We start from the raw sequence: 16,520 nt of genomic DNA on the forward strand, positions 1-16,520 counted from the left end.
CATCTTTACAATAAATGCTAAATGGATAATAAACAGTTGTTGAATAATTAATAAAAAAAATGTGTCTTTAAGGGCTGCATGTATATGTTATTGTATAGTGTTGTCTCTTTCTAAAACCTAATAATGTGTCATTTCCTCCTTATTTGTCAATTGTATTACTTTCACTCTCACTGCAGACTGAGGCCCACTTCTCCATTTATATTCCCTCTTCTTTATTCCACCTGGAATGGACTCCAGATGTTGTTCGGGGAGAGGGAGATACTGCTTGCTCGGCGATATGAGCTATAAAGAAAAGCAATGGGGGAATAGGAGGGAGTTCGCGAAAGTGAGCACGAGAATGTTGGAAGGACATAAAAGTTTGTCTGGATGCCATTAAGTACAATTTGATATAATGTGCAGTTTGGGACATGACATTTTAAATGGAAACTGCTTACCAGATGATGAGGGTTTGGGGGTCTTGGAGGTGGGGAGAGAACGTGCTCGAAACGTTATTTAAAGTACAGGATAAACAGACCTTGGTTGGAGGCGCCGCGGTGCGCGTTTGCCTGTTTCCGGAAGCAATCGCAATCGCCTTTCCCGCAGGCCCTCATTCCGCAGCGCCGTATCGAGTAAAGCAATAACAAACGTGGGTTTGCACGATTTTAACCAGAACACAGTGCCCCTTTGTGCGAGCGGGCAGCGCTCACACGTCTGAACCTGTGGCACGGGACACGAACGTCAACCTCAATTGAAAACCTCTATCCGTTTACTCCGCAGTATTTTCAAAACGTGGCCTCGGCCTGTTTTTTGAGCCAGCGCTACGGTTTCTTATTTCTCCGCTTCATGTATATCAAAGAGGTAGGTTTTTAAATTAAAAGTTGCCGTTTTAAAATAAAACAACACTGGATTTTACCTCTGCTGGAAGCAAAAGTTGACTGCAGTACAGTATGAGTATCAAAGACCCGAGGAAATTAAGTCTCGTGTGTGTTGGGAATTTTACAGCATGGCCCATAAACATCTCAGCGGTCCATATCTGGTTCCCTTTCCTCCTTTCCCGAGCTCTTTTTTGAAACTTTTAAACATTTATGCTGATGGGAGCATTTTTTCCTCTATTGCAAATGCCTGATAAGAAGATATGAGTAGCAACTGAACAGACACACATTGTTTTTATAATAAAGACAAACAGAATTTGCAAGAACTTTGGGCCCTTCAAAATAAGCCTTAATCCTTCAGATTCCGTCTCTGTGGTTTTCTTTTGGTTCGTCTGAAGGTTAACCTCAGCCTAGTTTGTGTATACATGACACATGGCCATCATCTACACATTTTGTCTTAGTGGGATCCGAGCGTTGAAATATAATTGCCTGCCGCTCACTTTTTGGCTCAGTTTTGGAGTCCACAGTTTGTTAAACAACTGGAGCATTTAAACCTATTTTTATCGATACACAGTGCAGCAGTAGAGTAAAAAGCTGACAATTTTAACAATGATTCCAAATAGGGAGCATTAGTTTGTGCGGTTAGTATGCTATTACATGTTTACAATACTGTAATAACACAGTAATAGGTAATATGTAAGGCTCTGCTATAGTGTGGTTTTCATTTCCTCAGCCGTGCATTTATGAAGTGTTGACACAGCTGTAAGTGTAAGTCAAATACTGGTTTCATTGGAGAAATGCTTACAGTATGTGTAGATTGTGAAACCGTCCTACAAGTCAGCAATTATGTTGTATTTGTTCTGTCAGAACCATGAGAACCAAACTAAGAGGCAACTGTATATCTATCATTCTTGATGATCTGTTTCCTGGATGTATTAAATTTCTCCTCTTTGGTTCTCAGACCTCATGCGCTCTGTACACATCGCAGCCAAAGCCTCATTCAGGCTCCTATGGTCCAGTCGCACGCAAACATCCAAGGAGGCACCGACAGCCTCAAGGACTGGCCAGCTGGGTCATAGTGCCTGATATGTAGATAGAATTAATGACATGACTAATGCCAATCCAAACAGGTATCTATTAGTAATATAAAGAGAGACAGAGAGAAAGAGTTTTGTAGCTATTATTACCCGAGGGATTAGACATTCCCCTATGTTGGTCATATAATTAAAACCTTTTCAAAGATGTCCTAGGTTTACATTAGTTATCCATTTTCATCTGATGTGACCTAGTGCTATTAAAAGTACACCAAAATTCACATTTTAAACAGAATGATTTTTTTTTTACGTAATGAATATTTTAATAATCTGACAATTAGGAACTTTTGTTTTTAAGAGTGTAGCTGTCTAATACACCTGGCATTGTATATTACAAATATTGTTGGCAAATTGACAAATTGCTTTTGTTCATCTTTTGTAAGCATTATGGTATGATATGATATGGTATATGATATGATATGATATGATATGATATGATATGATATGATATGATATGATATGTAACGTGACCCTGGACCACAAAACCAGTCTTAAGTCGCTGGGGTATATTTGTAGTAATAGCCAAAAATACATTGTATGGGTCAAAATTATAGATTTGTTTTAATGCCAAAAATCATCAGGACATTAAGTAAAGATCATGTTCCATGAAGATATTTGGTAAATTTCCTACTGAAAATATAGCAAAACCTAATTTTTGATTAGTTATATGCATTGCTGAGAACTTCATTTGGACAACTTTAAAGACCTCAGATTCCAGATATTATAATAGTTGTATCTCGGCCAAATATTGTCTTATCCTAACAAACCATACATCAATGGAAAGCTTATTTTTTCAGCTTTCATGTGATGTATACATTTCAATTTTGAAAAATTTAGATTTATGACTGGTTTTGTGGTCCAGGGTCACATATTATATGTGTTTGAGCAACTTGGCATTTTTTAAACATTCCTGATGATTTTCTGTGGATATATTATTATTATTATTATTTTTTTTTTTTCAAATTTTAAAGTATTTGAGGATTTTCTCTGCATAATAGATTGTTGGTCTTTTCCTTTTTCTTTCCTTTAATTTATATTTCCTTTCATTTACATGCTGTTTTAAAAGTTAGTAAATGTTTTTGAAGAAGTTTCTTATGCTCATCAAGACTGCATTTATTTAATGAAAAATACAGAAAAAAACAGTAACATTGTGAAATTTATTGCAATTTTAAATAAGCTTTTTCATATTTTAATATACTTTAAATTATTATTTATTCCTGTGAGGCAAAGTTGAATTTTCATCAGCTATTACTTCAGTCTTCATGATCCATATATCCATATATATCAATGGTGCTATTACTTATTTTTACATTTTACCTTGAGTGCATACATAGCAAAAATACCAAAATAAATTATACTTTATTAACGTAAATAGTTGTTGTATGAATGTTTTCCGTAAATGCAAATACACTTTTCATTTTATTACTATGATAATGAATAAGAATAGCATAATCTGCATACTGTAATGTACAATGTAAGTGTTACCATAAATAGACTGATATTGGTGGCATTAAATTGGCTGCGCTAGGACCGCGCGGCTCCGGGAGAGGAATGTGCGCACTGAGGCTGGAGCTGAATGTGAGTGTGACAGGATGGCAGAGGAAAAGCGCCAGAGTCCTGGAATTAAGATCGGGACCGTTATTCAAAGTCAGATTGCGACTGACACCACACGGACCCCGGAGCGCGCCGGAGCCGCAGGGCGTAATGTTTGTTGATGCGCTACTGGAACTTTTTGGCAAATTAAATGACATTTTTCTGTGAAATACTCCAGGAAAAAAGTATGGAAAACAGCTGCTTTGAAGAATCGTAATTGCGGTGCGCTCAAAAGCACACGAGTAACAACTTCGCTTTCATTTAGAAAGGCGACAAAGTGACATTTCTGCGCGTCGCTCATTTGCGCTCGTCACATGCGTAAAGTTTTTAAAAGTGTTCCTTCGCTTTTATTTGAGACACGGAAGAAAATGCATGATGGAAATATGACATGATGGATATATTTTACTGCATCAGTGACAGGAGTCCTGTCATGTTTTAACAGAAGAGAGAGTGTTGCAGTCTAACGTAGTGATCTATCCATTCATACTTGGAAAGGAGTAACTGTGTTTCTCAGCATTGATACTTCAAGTTATTATCTGCCAGAGAAAAGCTTGTGCCCTGATGTCATGGGCTGACCTGGGACCGCACAGTTGATAGTTTGGGGGACAATGTCGGGACCCTGCGTCCGCATCCCGTTTTGGGTTCGTGTGTTTCTCCTGCTGCTGCTTCACAGAGTCTCTGCAGGCTGTCCGGAGCTCCTTTCCAGCGGCTGCAGTTGCGCAGAGGACCGCGGTAAAGCCCACACTGCGCCCGGGGCGCGGAGGAAAGTGAGCTGCGTTGGGAAGGAGCTGACTGAAACGCCCGAAGTCAGTCTGCTTCCCAACAGGACCGTCTCTCTGTGAGTATTTCATTCATTTACTCTCTTTAGCAACACTTTGTCAATGTTACAGCCTACGTATTACATGAAAACAACAAACTGGCAACTCAACTACTGTGATATTACCAAGTCAATATAATTACATTAAGCTCATGTTTGTGTTACATTTGTGACCCAAATCTTGACGCATGGTTTGTGCAGTAAATTATTCCTGAGTTTGTAGTGGGATCTTGGATGTGTTTGTTGTTTGAGAATATAAACTTATAACCAAAAATTCTCCAAAACACTAGTTTCAAGTAATTGATTTCAAACAAATTTTTGAAGATGCAGGACTTTAGCAAATGAGACAGTGATATGGCCTTGATTATGTCTAGCATCTACCATAAATTCAGCAATTGTGACAGCTATGGTGGGCATGAAGATGTAAACTGGCATTACAAGACTGACAAAGACAAAGCTCTGACCCTTTATGGTGACTACAAGATCTTAATAGACAGCAGCTTTGAGCAGCTGTCAAAATGTAACTCTATATGGGGAGTCCAGGGGCAACTGTAACCGTTTTTACATTTCTCTTCGCAACTCATTGATTAATACAAATATATGTCCATCTTTTCATATAAGCAACATTTATAGTAAAATTAAAATTATTCTTAAAATAAGAAAGACTCTTATTCAGACATTTAGATTTGTATTCATTGGTTGGGGACAGGTGTAGCCCTTATTAAAATGTAATATAATCTAAAAACAAATGATTAAGCAACTGTACTGCCAAATAAGAGCACATCTCAGTGCAACAGAGTTGCTGTAATGCATTCATATTGCACTGATTCTTTTAAATGTTAATAATATTTGTTTAAAGCACAACTGATTATTTGATGAAATAATTACATTTTGCAGTTCATTCATATGGTGTGTATTTCATAAATAGTTTTACAGTTGGCCAACCTCACAGCCATAATACAATATTTTATGGTAACTACTGTACCAAGAACAGAGCATCTGTCTTAATGCGCTGTTACACATTTTGACCAACATCAACAGATAAAGACATAGGTTGAATTCAAAGGCATTGGAACTTTAGACATAGAAAGAAAAACATGGCTTTGAATATCTAACAAAGAGGAATGATGACACACTACTTAGACACATTGTTTACATACTGTACTACCAGCTCATTGCTCCTTTACATGTATTTTCCTTCAGTAAAAGATGAGAGATGAGGTGAGAAATATGATCAGACTGAAACACTGAAGAAGAGCTTGTTGCAGAACTCAACGCTGACGTTTTGTCAAAGCCCTGTCATTTTACACATGCCTTTCATCCAAAAGCAAAGGAGATGTGTTTCTTGTATGCAACCTTCAGCTGAATTGCCCATGCTAAATAAGAATTAAAAGAAGCCCCCCCCCTTATCTGTGAACTTTGGCCGTCCGTCGCCTTCCTTTCCCAGTGCTGTAATATCCCAGTCTGTTCATAATGGACCATATTCGTGTCGTCTGTGCAGGAAGGAAGCTAAACCCATTCCAAAGTGTGGCTGTATCTAGTTATGACCTATTGTGTTATTACCTGTTAGTCTTGATGACTATTATAGTACTTGAGAGCAGGTCTGTGGGTGTTTGGGCGCCCGTACGAAATACTTGTTGGACAAAGTATGCACTTAATCCCAGTGTGAGACAAGGGAGATCAGTCTAGAGCTACGTGTATTTGTTTTGGTGAGGGGAGCGCTATTTTTTGTCTGTTTCTTGACATGGACGCCTGTGCAGCTGTCCAACGACCTTGGTAGTATCCAGCTGCAAATTGGTGCGGAAAAGCAAGAATTAAACACTCGCCGTCTCAGAACTCCTGCCTTCCCGTGATGCCTGATTCGCCTGCACATGGCTGTCGTAAAAACATAAACATTAAAAGCACTCGAAACGCTCGAACAAGCCCAGGAGAGGAGTATGCAGCCAGAGGATTGGTCCCCTCGGAGGAGGAGGCCCAGGGTAGCTAGGGCTCCATTTAAAGAGGCTAGTGGTTCTGCTTAATAACTGCTCACATCTGCTCAACACATTGCCTCTGCGAAACTAGAGGAAATGGACTGAAAAAAAGATAGGAAGGGGGCAAAAGTAGGCTGGGTGGTAGACGACGGAGGCGGTTGGAGACAAGCTCACATGAGCCTTTGCACCTCTTAGCATCGTTTATTTGTTTTCCGAACATGTGGAAAGCACACCGTGTGGCACTTTTATGAGGCTTTGTGTGTTAGAAGTAGAGTATTCATAGTCTCCTGCCCCCCGAAGGGAAAATGAGCAACGGTTAATGAAAATGCTACGCTCAGCACTAGTTTAGTTGGGTGTTTTTCAGGGTAGTCAATCTGACTGTTTCAGATGCAGAATGTTGCGTTAATGGTGTTGTTTTTGCAGACATTCGTTGGGATTGTCCAGACAGCATCTCAGGTACACTCTGGGATACATCATCTGTCTCTTTCCCACTCATTTCTCCTGCTGCTCTTTAACTCACCAGGACAAAATGTGGAATGTTGGTATAAAATAGTTCTAGTTGAGGTGATCGGTGCCAAAGCCACTATGAGGAAATTCAGTTCACGTGGTGGCCATCTTGGCAACTTTATCTGCTTGGGAATAGCCCCTAAACTGCTTGTTAAAATTTCATTTTTCAAGTCAGAGATAAAATCTGACAGTAATGGTGTCACAAATTTAGCAAATCCCACAAAAAATGATTGAAATTTCTAAACTGATTGTTCTATTTCTACACTGTCATGAACAATTTGCCTGTTGAGGACCCAGAGGCAGTTCTATTGGCTGATCTGTTAATGGGTATTTCATTCAGTGCCTAATAGGCTGCATTTACAATGAAGTTCTTCATGCCCAATTCTGATTTGTTGACTATATCAGATTTTTGGAGGACCAGTTTACATCGTCTTTTAAATGTGACCCATATTTTGTATCTGCCCGGAAAAGCGTACACCTGAGTTACGGTAATTCACCATCGTCACTTTTTCAGTGACTCCCACTGACAGGGGAGTATCTGAACTGTCCACTTACATGGCAGAAGCAAATGCTTGTATCCAATTCATATCAGATTTATTTCCACATATGATTGAGGCCTGAAACCGATCTGAGAATAATGGAATCTGTGTGTTTTTTTTCCCTGCTCATGTTCGTGGGTCAAATCTGATCCATGCCACATGGGGGAAACAAAAACGGATTTGGGTCACTTGAACTTAATGTAAATGCGGCCATAGAGTGCTGAAAGGATTATGTACTTTTTTGTAGGCCAAAACCTGGAAACAAGTTAGCATTTTAGCACCTTTTTAGCACACTTTTAATTGTCTTGAAAAAGGCAGTTGCTAACAAGTGGCTAAATTGGACTACAGAGGTTGTCAGAAACATTAAACATCATCAACCTGAAAAGGTAAACCCATCTACTACCGGGTTTGATGAAGGCCTGCCTTCCGAAAAACTAAATGTGTTGTGATTGGTTAGCTGTCCCAGTGTGTTGTGATTGGTAAACAGCGTAGACGGCGTTTCAGTATTGCCCCGCCCCTTGCCAGAACAGCAAGTTCGTCAATATTGCCATATCAATTCAGACCTCGAGAATATTGAACAAGAGGAACGGGCAGAACCTTTGCACTCACGGATATTACAAGACATATTAAAGTGGTAATGTTATAGTTGTTTTCTTGTTGTTGTTTTTTTGTCTAAATCACGTTTTAGATGGGATGTCAACAACAGCTTAAAAATAACTGCATTGACTATGTACAGATAAGTACAATGGTAATATGCATTATGTTTATTGTTCTTTAATTCTAACATTATAACATGAATTGCACTGAAACTGTTATACAGTTGAATTTATTTATACCATAGTCCCACAGACTTACACTATTTGTGGCCGCATATGTATGCAAATTTATTCTCTGCCAGCAGGAGGTGCTGTTGGAGCAGGAGAGCTCGAGGTTTCCCCGGTAACGCTGGACACAAAACAGAGCTCTGCTCACAAATGCTGCTTAATCAGACATTATATGCAAGATTAAATGAAAATGACATCCAAAATTTTCTGAAAATAGTTGTTTTCCATCACAAATACAGTGATTTAAAAACACCTGCACTGGGTTTCGATTTTTAAACGTGCAGTGCTCCTCAGCCCCCAACCTTTCAAATTTCTGTAGGCGGGATTTACAATTTGTGATGTCACAAATACAGGAAAACAACTTTGTAGTCCAAACGAGCCGTTCGCTGTAGTTCTTGAAAAGGGATTTTTTAAAAACGAAATATCTCCCTTTGGAGTGGACTTTGAGATTTGTAACTTTGTAGATCATTTTATGCCCAAACATACACACTACACACTGACTAAAATTCAAAAAGTGAAAAAGCATAATAGGACCCCTTTAAAAATAACATGTTGCTTCACTAGTTACTTGAAAAAAGTAATCTGATTACATAACTCGCGGTACTTGTAATGCATTACCCCAACACTGCTCACTAGTCCACTTTTATGGCATCAATGTGTTTATAATTATACAAAACTATTCTTACTCAAACTCTCAGGAAAATGTTGTTTTTTAAATATAAATGGTAAGAGTTGTCGGATCAATGGTGGTGATGTTGAAGTCATGTGACCGTATCCAGATCAGATGGTGAATCAGCACCAAGAGACGACCTCTACAGCTCTGAACGTCAGCGGAGACCAGGACACCTAGATGAGCCCCAGAGACAGATCCCCAGTGAGGACCCCGCCACTTAGACAGCCATCAGGAAAAGACCACTGGAACCAGCTGAGCCCTTACAATCTGACTTTGCTGCAGCTGGAATTGAACTGCTGGTTCGTTTGGGCAGAGGAGAACTGGCCCCCCGACTGAGCCTGGTTTCTCCCAAGGTTTTTTTCTCCATTCTGTCACCGATGGAGTTTTGGTTCCTTGCCGCTGTCGCCTCTGGCTTGCTTAGTTGGGGACGCTTCATTTCCAGCGATATCGTCGACCTGATTGCAAAGACACTATTTAAACTGAACTGAGCTGGATGATGACATCACTGAATTCAATAATGAAATGCTTTTAACTGAAAATTGATTGTTTAATCTTGTCATTTTACATTATTGACACACTATTTTCCTACTTTGATATTGTGCAGTTGCTTTGACACAATTTGCATTGTTAAAAGCGCTATATAAATAAAGGAGACTTGACTTGACCATGGTGCAGTTCATTTGTAGCCTTCTTTCAGCTTATTTACTTCTGGTGTTTGTGTTAAGGGTTCAAAATTCATCAAAGTTTTGTTATGTTTTTAAGACTGTCATGATGAACAAAACATGTAAAAGAGTCATAAACTTTTGTTGGTCACAGAGCTTATTTTCTGCAATAATCCAAAAGAAAAAGCCTATTGGGTTTTTGTTGAGGGAACCAGGGTATACCAACAAAATATATCATCACTGCAGCACCCTATTAGAAATACTGAGTCATTTCATGATGCACTGTATGTCATCTGAACAATGCCAATCAGGACGGACTTGATTAAATGGTTTGCCCGACTTGTTTATGACACCAGCATATTAAGCATTTCGATTTATCTCATTCATTTTCCTAAGAGTTGTTTGCGTCTTTCACCTTATACAGTCTCTGTCATTACTGTGCAGACAAAGAAGGGGAATTATGGATAGTGCAATCAGTGTTTTGGTAGTTTTTGAAGTCACACAACAGAATATTCAGTATTGTATATCATATGCATTTTTGTTTCAGAGTAATGTGACGCTGAGCAACTCATTGTTACGATCATTTTAGCGCTAACCGTAAATATGTGATCATGTGTTCTGTGTTCTGACCAACTCTAGCTAAACAGACAGGCCTTAAGAGGTCAGAATGTGATTTCTGGGGTCAGTCATTTTGGTAAAGGTTATCTCTTGGACCAGCTGCAGGCCTGCGACACAACATCTGGCATTCCTCAGCTGATTAGGTTAGATAAGCAGATGGCATCCCTTAATCTGATTGGTGGAGATGGAAAATGTGGGGAGTGACCTCAGTAATTACCCAAAATCTTATTCTCCTTCCTTATTGTTCATCTATTGAATGTAGCCTGAATAAGTCAGTGGATAGTGGCGGTGCAGATCACACGCTTAAAGCCAAATCCTGCTTTAGCAATATACACTATCGTTTAAATGTTTGGGATCAGTAATAATTTCAATGTGTTTTAAAGAAGTGTTTTATGCTCATCCAGGCTGCATTTATTTGATCAAAAATACATTAAAAACAGTAATACTGTGAAATATTATTACAAGTTTTTATTATTGAAGTATATTTTAATCTGTAGTTTATTTATGTGATCCAAAGCTGAATTTTCGTCTGCCATTAATTCAGTCTTCAGTGTCACTTTTATTCAGCTAGGATAAGTTAAATGGATAAAAAGTAATTGTTTTTAATTGTTTCAAAAGATTTCTATTTTGAATAAATGCTTATTTTTTAAACGTTTTATGCATCAAAGAACCCATGAAAAACGTATTCCAACAGATTCCAAAAAAATATTGAGCAGCACAACTGCTTCCAAAATCGATCATAAATCAGCATATTAGAATGATTTCTGAAGGATCATGTGACATTGAAGAGTGGCTGATTAAAATTCAGCTTTGCCACCACAATATTACTATTTGATGAGTATAAGACTCCTCTTAAAAAAAAAAAAAACATAAAAAATCTTACTAATACTTTTGAACGGTAGTATATTTCTTTTTGTTTCTACTTATCTTCTGATTTCTTTGTTATTCTTTTGGCCTTTTTGCCATTTTATTGACAGTCCGTATTAGACAGAGCACAACGAATGCTAATAGGAAGACGCAAGTGGTATCAGGACACAATATGAGCTGTATTGAAACTTAGCGCCCCACAGCTCAATGTGTCGGAGCACGTGTGCTAACCGCTAGGCCATGGCTCCGACCGATTCTTCTGTTTCTTTACTCCCCATGCTTCGCCTCTGGCCTTCTTTCAAATATATTCAAAACTGTAAATCACCCGAAGTGCTCTGTTAGGAGCAGGAGAGATGCGGTTTGTTCGGCGAGAGCGTTTCATTGGCTGCTTCTAGTTGTTTGTCAAGCAGCTCGGCAGAGGATTTGTGGCTACACCTCCGTATTAGAGTTTAACTGCTTTGACCTCTGCGGGTAACTGATCGCTCTTTGTGCGTGTGTACGTTTGTGTTGTTTGATGCCGTTCCACACCTCAGCCTTCTCCAGGTTTCCATTACATCCCAAATTACTCATAAATCCTCTCTGCATTAGCGCATACCGTTGGCATATACAAGTCATTTGGTGCTACTTTGTGGTATAAAGCCCAATATATTTACCATAAACGGCCATTTTTCCACTTTCTCCCCCTCCCTGCGCAAACGCACCCTCTCTTTCCTCTAGCTCTCTTTCCCCACCCCTCTATCATGAGTTCATCCATACACAGTGAGTCTGAACCTAAATATTTAGCTGTCCTGGTAGGAAACTGCCATGCCTAAACTCTTTCCAGATGTGGGGGAGAGCAGTGCGCTGTTTGGAGCTAATTATGTGCGGCTGCACAGTGACTGAGTTGATAGAGGGGGAGGGAGACCGAGAGAGAGAGAAAGAAGGGAGAGAGAGGAGGTAAAGAAGTGGAAAGTGTGAAATAAAGGTAGCGATCAAGGAAAGGACAGAAGACGAGGGAATGAGATGAAGTCGAGGGGGTGAAGGAGTGTAATTTTAGTTGAATGTTTGTTTATCTGTTGAGCAGGAATGAGATGGGAAAGAGTGAGAGAGTGTAATGAGAGTCGAGGTAGTCTGGGTATTGCTTCACGAGAGTGCATAAGTATTTATCAGAGTGTACAAATGTGTGTTTATATATACACTACCAAAAAGTTGGGAATAATTAAAATTGTTTTTAATGTTCTTGAAAGATGCCCACCAAGGCTGCTTTTATTTGATCAAAAATACAGTAATATTATGAAATATTATTATTGAAAATAAATGTTTTCTATTGTATGTATTTTAAAATGCGGTTTATTGCTGTGATGGCAAAGCTGAATTTTGACTACAGTCTTCAGTGTCACATGATGCTTCAGAAATCATTCTGAAAGGCTTATGAATAATTATTGGTGCTAAGTAATTACTAATAGTTCTTATCATCAGTAGTCTTTGCTGCTTCATATTTATTTTGTGGAAACCTTGTAGTTTCAGGATTCTTTGAATAGAAAGTCAAAAAACATCATTAATTTATATTATTTATATTAGTAACAAACTTTTGAAGCATTATAAATGTCTTTACTGATCAATTTAATGCATGCTTGCTTTAAGGGGGTCGTCAGATGCAAAATTCACTCTTCAAGTTGTTGAATATAACACAAAAATGTGTTTTGGAAGTGTGTGTACACATCAATCCTATAATGATAAAAATCCACCCAGTGTTTTTTTTTTTTTATCCCTATTTGAAAATCCGCTTTCTCAAATCTGGCTGTTCTGAGATTCCTGTCAGAATGATGTAGTTCTGTACAGGCCCCTCCCTGATAGTTGATTGACAAGGCCGTCTTAGCTTAGACCCGCCCTGAGTGAGCTGAGAGCTGTCCGCCATTGTGTCAGCTCCGGTGCAGGTGAAGACAAGAATGTCTCCGATTGAGCGATTGAAGTGTTTAGTTGTTGGATGTAATAATGAACATAGCAGTCGTCATTTACTCCTGACATCTGAGCCGCTGAAGACGCAGAGGATTAACGTTACTTTCATTTTGAAGGGAATGCGCCGATCCCCGATCTGCCTAAATGCGTCTATGTTCACACGAATCATTTGTGATACAGCTTCATCTACAGAAGAAGTGAGTATTACGGTTTTTTATGAATCTTTGCAAATCGCCTTTCCTAATAATGTGCTAGTTAGCTAGTTTTGCGGCTGAAGTAAACAGTACTGCTCGTCACACCAGGGAAGAGAGGGGCGGAGTCAGCAGAGCTCATTAGCATTTAAAGCAACATGGACTAGAATGGCTTGCTAAAAACAGAGCTGAATTTGACAGGGTAAAGGTGTTTTTTACACTACCATTAATAATTTTTTTAACCAAAGTATGTTATAGACTTTTCATTGACCCTAAATAATCATATCAACTTGTGGAAAATGGGCATCCGATGACCCCTTTAAAGTATTATTTTCTTTGTGTAAAAGAAATCTTACTTACATTTTAAATGGTTGTGCATCATACTTTCCACAAAAATATTAGGCAACACAAATGTTTTTAATATTGATAACAATAAGAAATGATTCTTGAGCAGCAAATCATCATATTAGAATAATATAATTTTCAGGTTTAGTGACAAACCATCTTTGTAGATTAAAAAATGTTCTTGACGTTACATTATAGGTTCTTGAGATTATGCAACATGAAATCAAAATTGATTTTAGTTTTTGTTCAAAATGTAATAATTTCTACTTTCTCTGAAACATTTCCAATACCTCTGAAGGCAATACAGGCTTATGGAAAAAATTAACTGGTCACACTTTAGTTTGGAGACCAATTCTCACTATTAACTATTAACTACGATTATAAACCTAAATAAACTTCAATTTTCTGTTTATTAATAGTAACATTATTAACTTATTAGTAGACAGTTGTAAAAGGGGTTGTTGACTGTTTTTTTTTTAGGCTTGATTGTGTTTATGGGGTGCAGTCTAACGTGTTAATACTTTGTTTGTTAAAAAACACATTATTTTTCACATAGTTTACCTTTATTCCACACCGCTTTGTCCCTTCTCCTCTAAACGCGCTAATCGTTTCCTGCTTTTATTAAGCCCCTCCCTCAGAAATGCACGATGGGCTCTGATTGGTTAGCTGGCCCGGTGTGTTGTGATTGGCTAAACCGCTTCTAGAGCACGTCGTTTGGCGTAATGGCGTTGTTTATATTGCCTTATCAGTTTGAGCCCGATTGAGACGCAAAGGATATTAGTGAAGAGGATCGCACAGAACCTGTGCTTTTAATGGTAGGCCTAAGTTTTTTGTTTGTTGTTGTCTCATACTTTTAGATACGCTGTTATTTGTAAATGCCACTGCTTCTGTTAACTTTTTATATACGATTTTATTCTGATTAAAACTTTAATACAGTACGGCAACCGCACACGCGTCCATGTATAAAGAGCAGTTCTGGGGCACCATTGACTTCCATAGTATTTTTTTTCTTCCTACTATGGAAGTCAACGGTGCCCCAAAACAGCCTGGTTACAAACTTTCTTCCAAATATCTTCCTTTGTGTTCGGCAGAACAATGAAATTAATACAGGTTTGGAACTACTTGAGGGTGAGTAAATGATGACAGAATTTTCATTTGTGGGTGAACTATCCCTTTAATCACACATCACTTTATTTGAAGTACTCCAGGGTGCAATCTGGACGATTGGGGCATGGTGACACATTGGGGCGGGGCGACATGTGTTGCTCCACCCACCCCCAATTCCATTGGTTTGTAACTCGGCAAATCTTATTGGTGTAGACCCAAGCATGCACATTCCTTTGTATACGATTTTGTAATTGATTTGGCCATATTACAGAAATATTATGTGCTAAATCTTGAATCTTATCTTAATTATTATAACGATGGTAATTTTAGTCAGATGAAGTCATTATTTACAACTCTTGATGACAGCACCTCCTGGTTCTTCAGCCTGGATAGCGCTTCATTCATATTTCCTTCAGGATCGGCAGGCCACGGATCAGCACTAAATTGGGATTTTATACGCAAATGATGATAATTTACTGTATTTTAGAGATGGACAAACACGAACATAAGTGGCTGATTTTACGTTTTAAAGCACAACCGTTTTTTTTTTGTTATTGTTTAAAGAGATGAGTTACGTTGCTCAATGTGTCACAAACTTGTAGGTTATAAAGTGCTAATAAAATGTTTTTATGGCAAGCTCAATGTTTCCTTGTTTATATCTTATTAAAATATTTGAGCCTATATTGATTCTCTTCTATTGATTGATTTTCTGTATCCACACCCTCATTGTGTGTGCGTGTTTTAATCTGTGTACGGGATGAATTCAGATTCATTATTAACACTCGATCATTGCTGCCATATAGACCTACATAACTATCGAATAGTAAATCACTCGGAGCTGTAAATCTGTGCAATATGTACGTGAGCACTTTTAATGAGTAAAAGAGACGTTCTCTGTGATTAATATTTTTTCATGTATTAAAGACTATAATAACAATAATAATGTAAAATCAGTAGGCCTAATATAGTACAGTGATTCCTGGTTCTTTTTAAAGGATTGAGCCAGAAAACCAGTAATTTAATTTGTGCATATAGCCTATATATAAAAGTATTAGTAAAAATGTTGCTGACAAAATGAACATTTATTGCTTAAAGCACATTAATAATAATATTTGCTGTAGGTAAGATTTAATAACAGCTGTTTTAGTAAACAAAACATTTAAAATAGGCCTATATGCAAAATAAATAGTTTCGGCAAGGTTTTTATTCCCATTATCCACACATAAAACCCCAGTTCACGCTGATGGACTATTTGGTATTATTGTCTTATTTGTCACCGTAGTTGTTCTTTAAAATAAAACCCTTTGCGCGTTTGTCCTATGTCTTACTGAACTACAGTAAATTATCATCATAAGTTTTTCTTATCCACCAATCCTAAAATAAAGAATATAGGCTACATATAAATATACATTATACACAACAGCTAAATCTCAAACAGTGGATCATTTTTATCACCATCGCCCAGCTAAATCTGCTCAGTGTTTAAGTATGTCTGCTTCGTGTACTGTGAAAAGTGCAATAATATCTGACTTCATTTAACTTGCAACCCACCTGCTGAGATTGAGGACCGTTCATCACACAGAAACATAATTAATATTTCTCATAGGTGAGGCTATTTATAGCATAGGTAGGACTATATCACGGCCACGAATTAAGAATTTGTTCCCCAGACTTAATTCGTGAGCCGACTTAATTCTACTCCTTTATTTTAAAATTAATTGAATTGGACCCAGGATGAACAATATCCCTGCTGTTGCTGTAGTAACGAAACTCATGCACATCTGATTGACAGATAAACTGCACGCTCTTATAGATTTATATATGTTGTTTTTTATTTTGTGGATATTTCAGCTAACAGTTTGATTTGTACATTCAGTTGAACAACATTAATTTAAAGTAAAAGACTGTCCGCGGCGACTCA

At 38.0% G+C, this 16,520-nt stretch overlaps 1 protein-coding gene across 1 annotated transcript in view; it reads left to right on the forward strand.

Moving 5' to 3' along the window:
• Nucleotides 1-3,519: 3,519 nt before the first annotated feature.
• The window catches only part of LOC306849020 (adhesion G protein-coupled receptor A2), a 77,231-nt gene continuing 64,230 nt past the window's right edge, over nucleotides 3,520-16,520 (forward strand). Inside the window, exon 1 of the mRNA XM_079383858.1 lies at nucleotides 3,520-4,376. Coding sequence (XP_079239984.1) covers nucleotides 4,147-4,376 — 230 coding nt within the window. The 5' untranslated portion in view covers nucleotides 3,520-4,146. The remainder of the gene's footprint in view (nucleotides 4,377-16,520) is intronic.

This window comes from Barbus barbus (genome assembly GCF_936440315.1).
Source record: "Barbus barbus genome assembly, chromosome: 29".
Classification (NCBI taxonomy): Eukaryota; Metazoa; Chordata; class Actinopteri; order Cypriniformes; family Cyprinidae; genus Barbus; species Barbus barbus.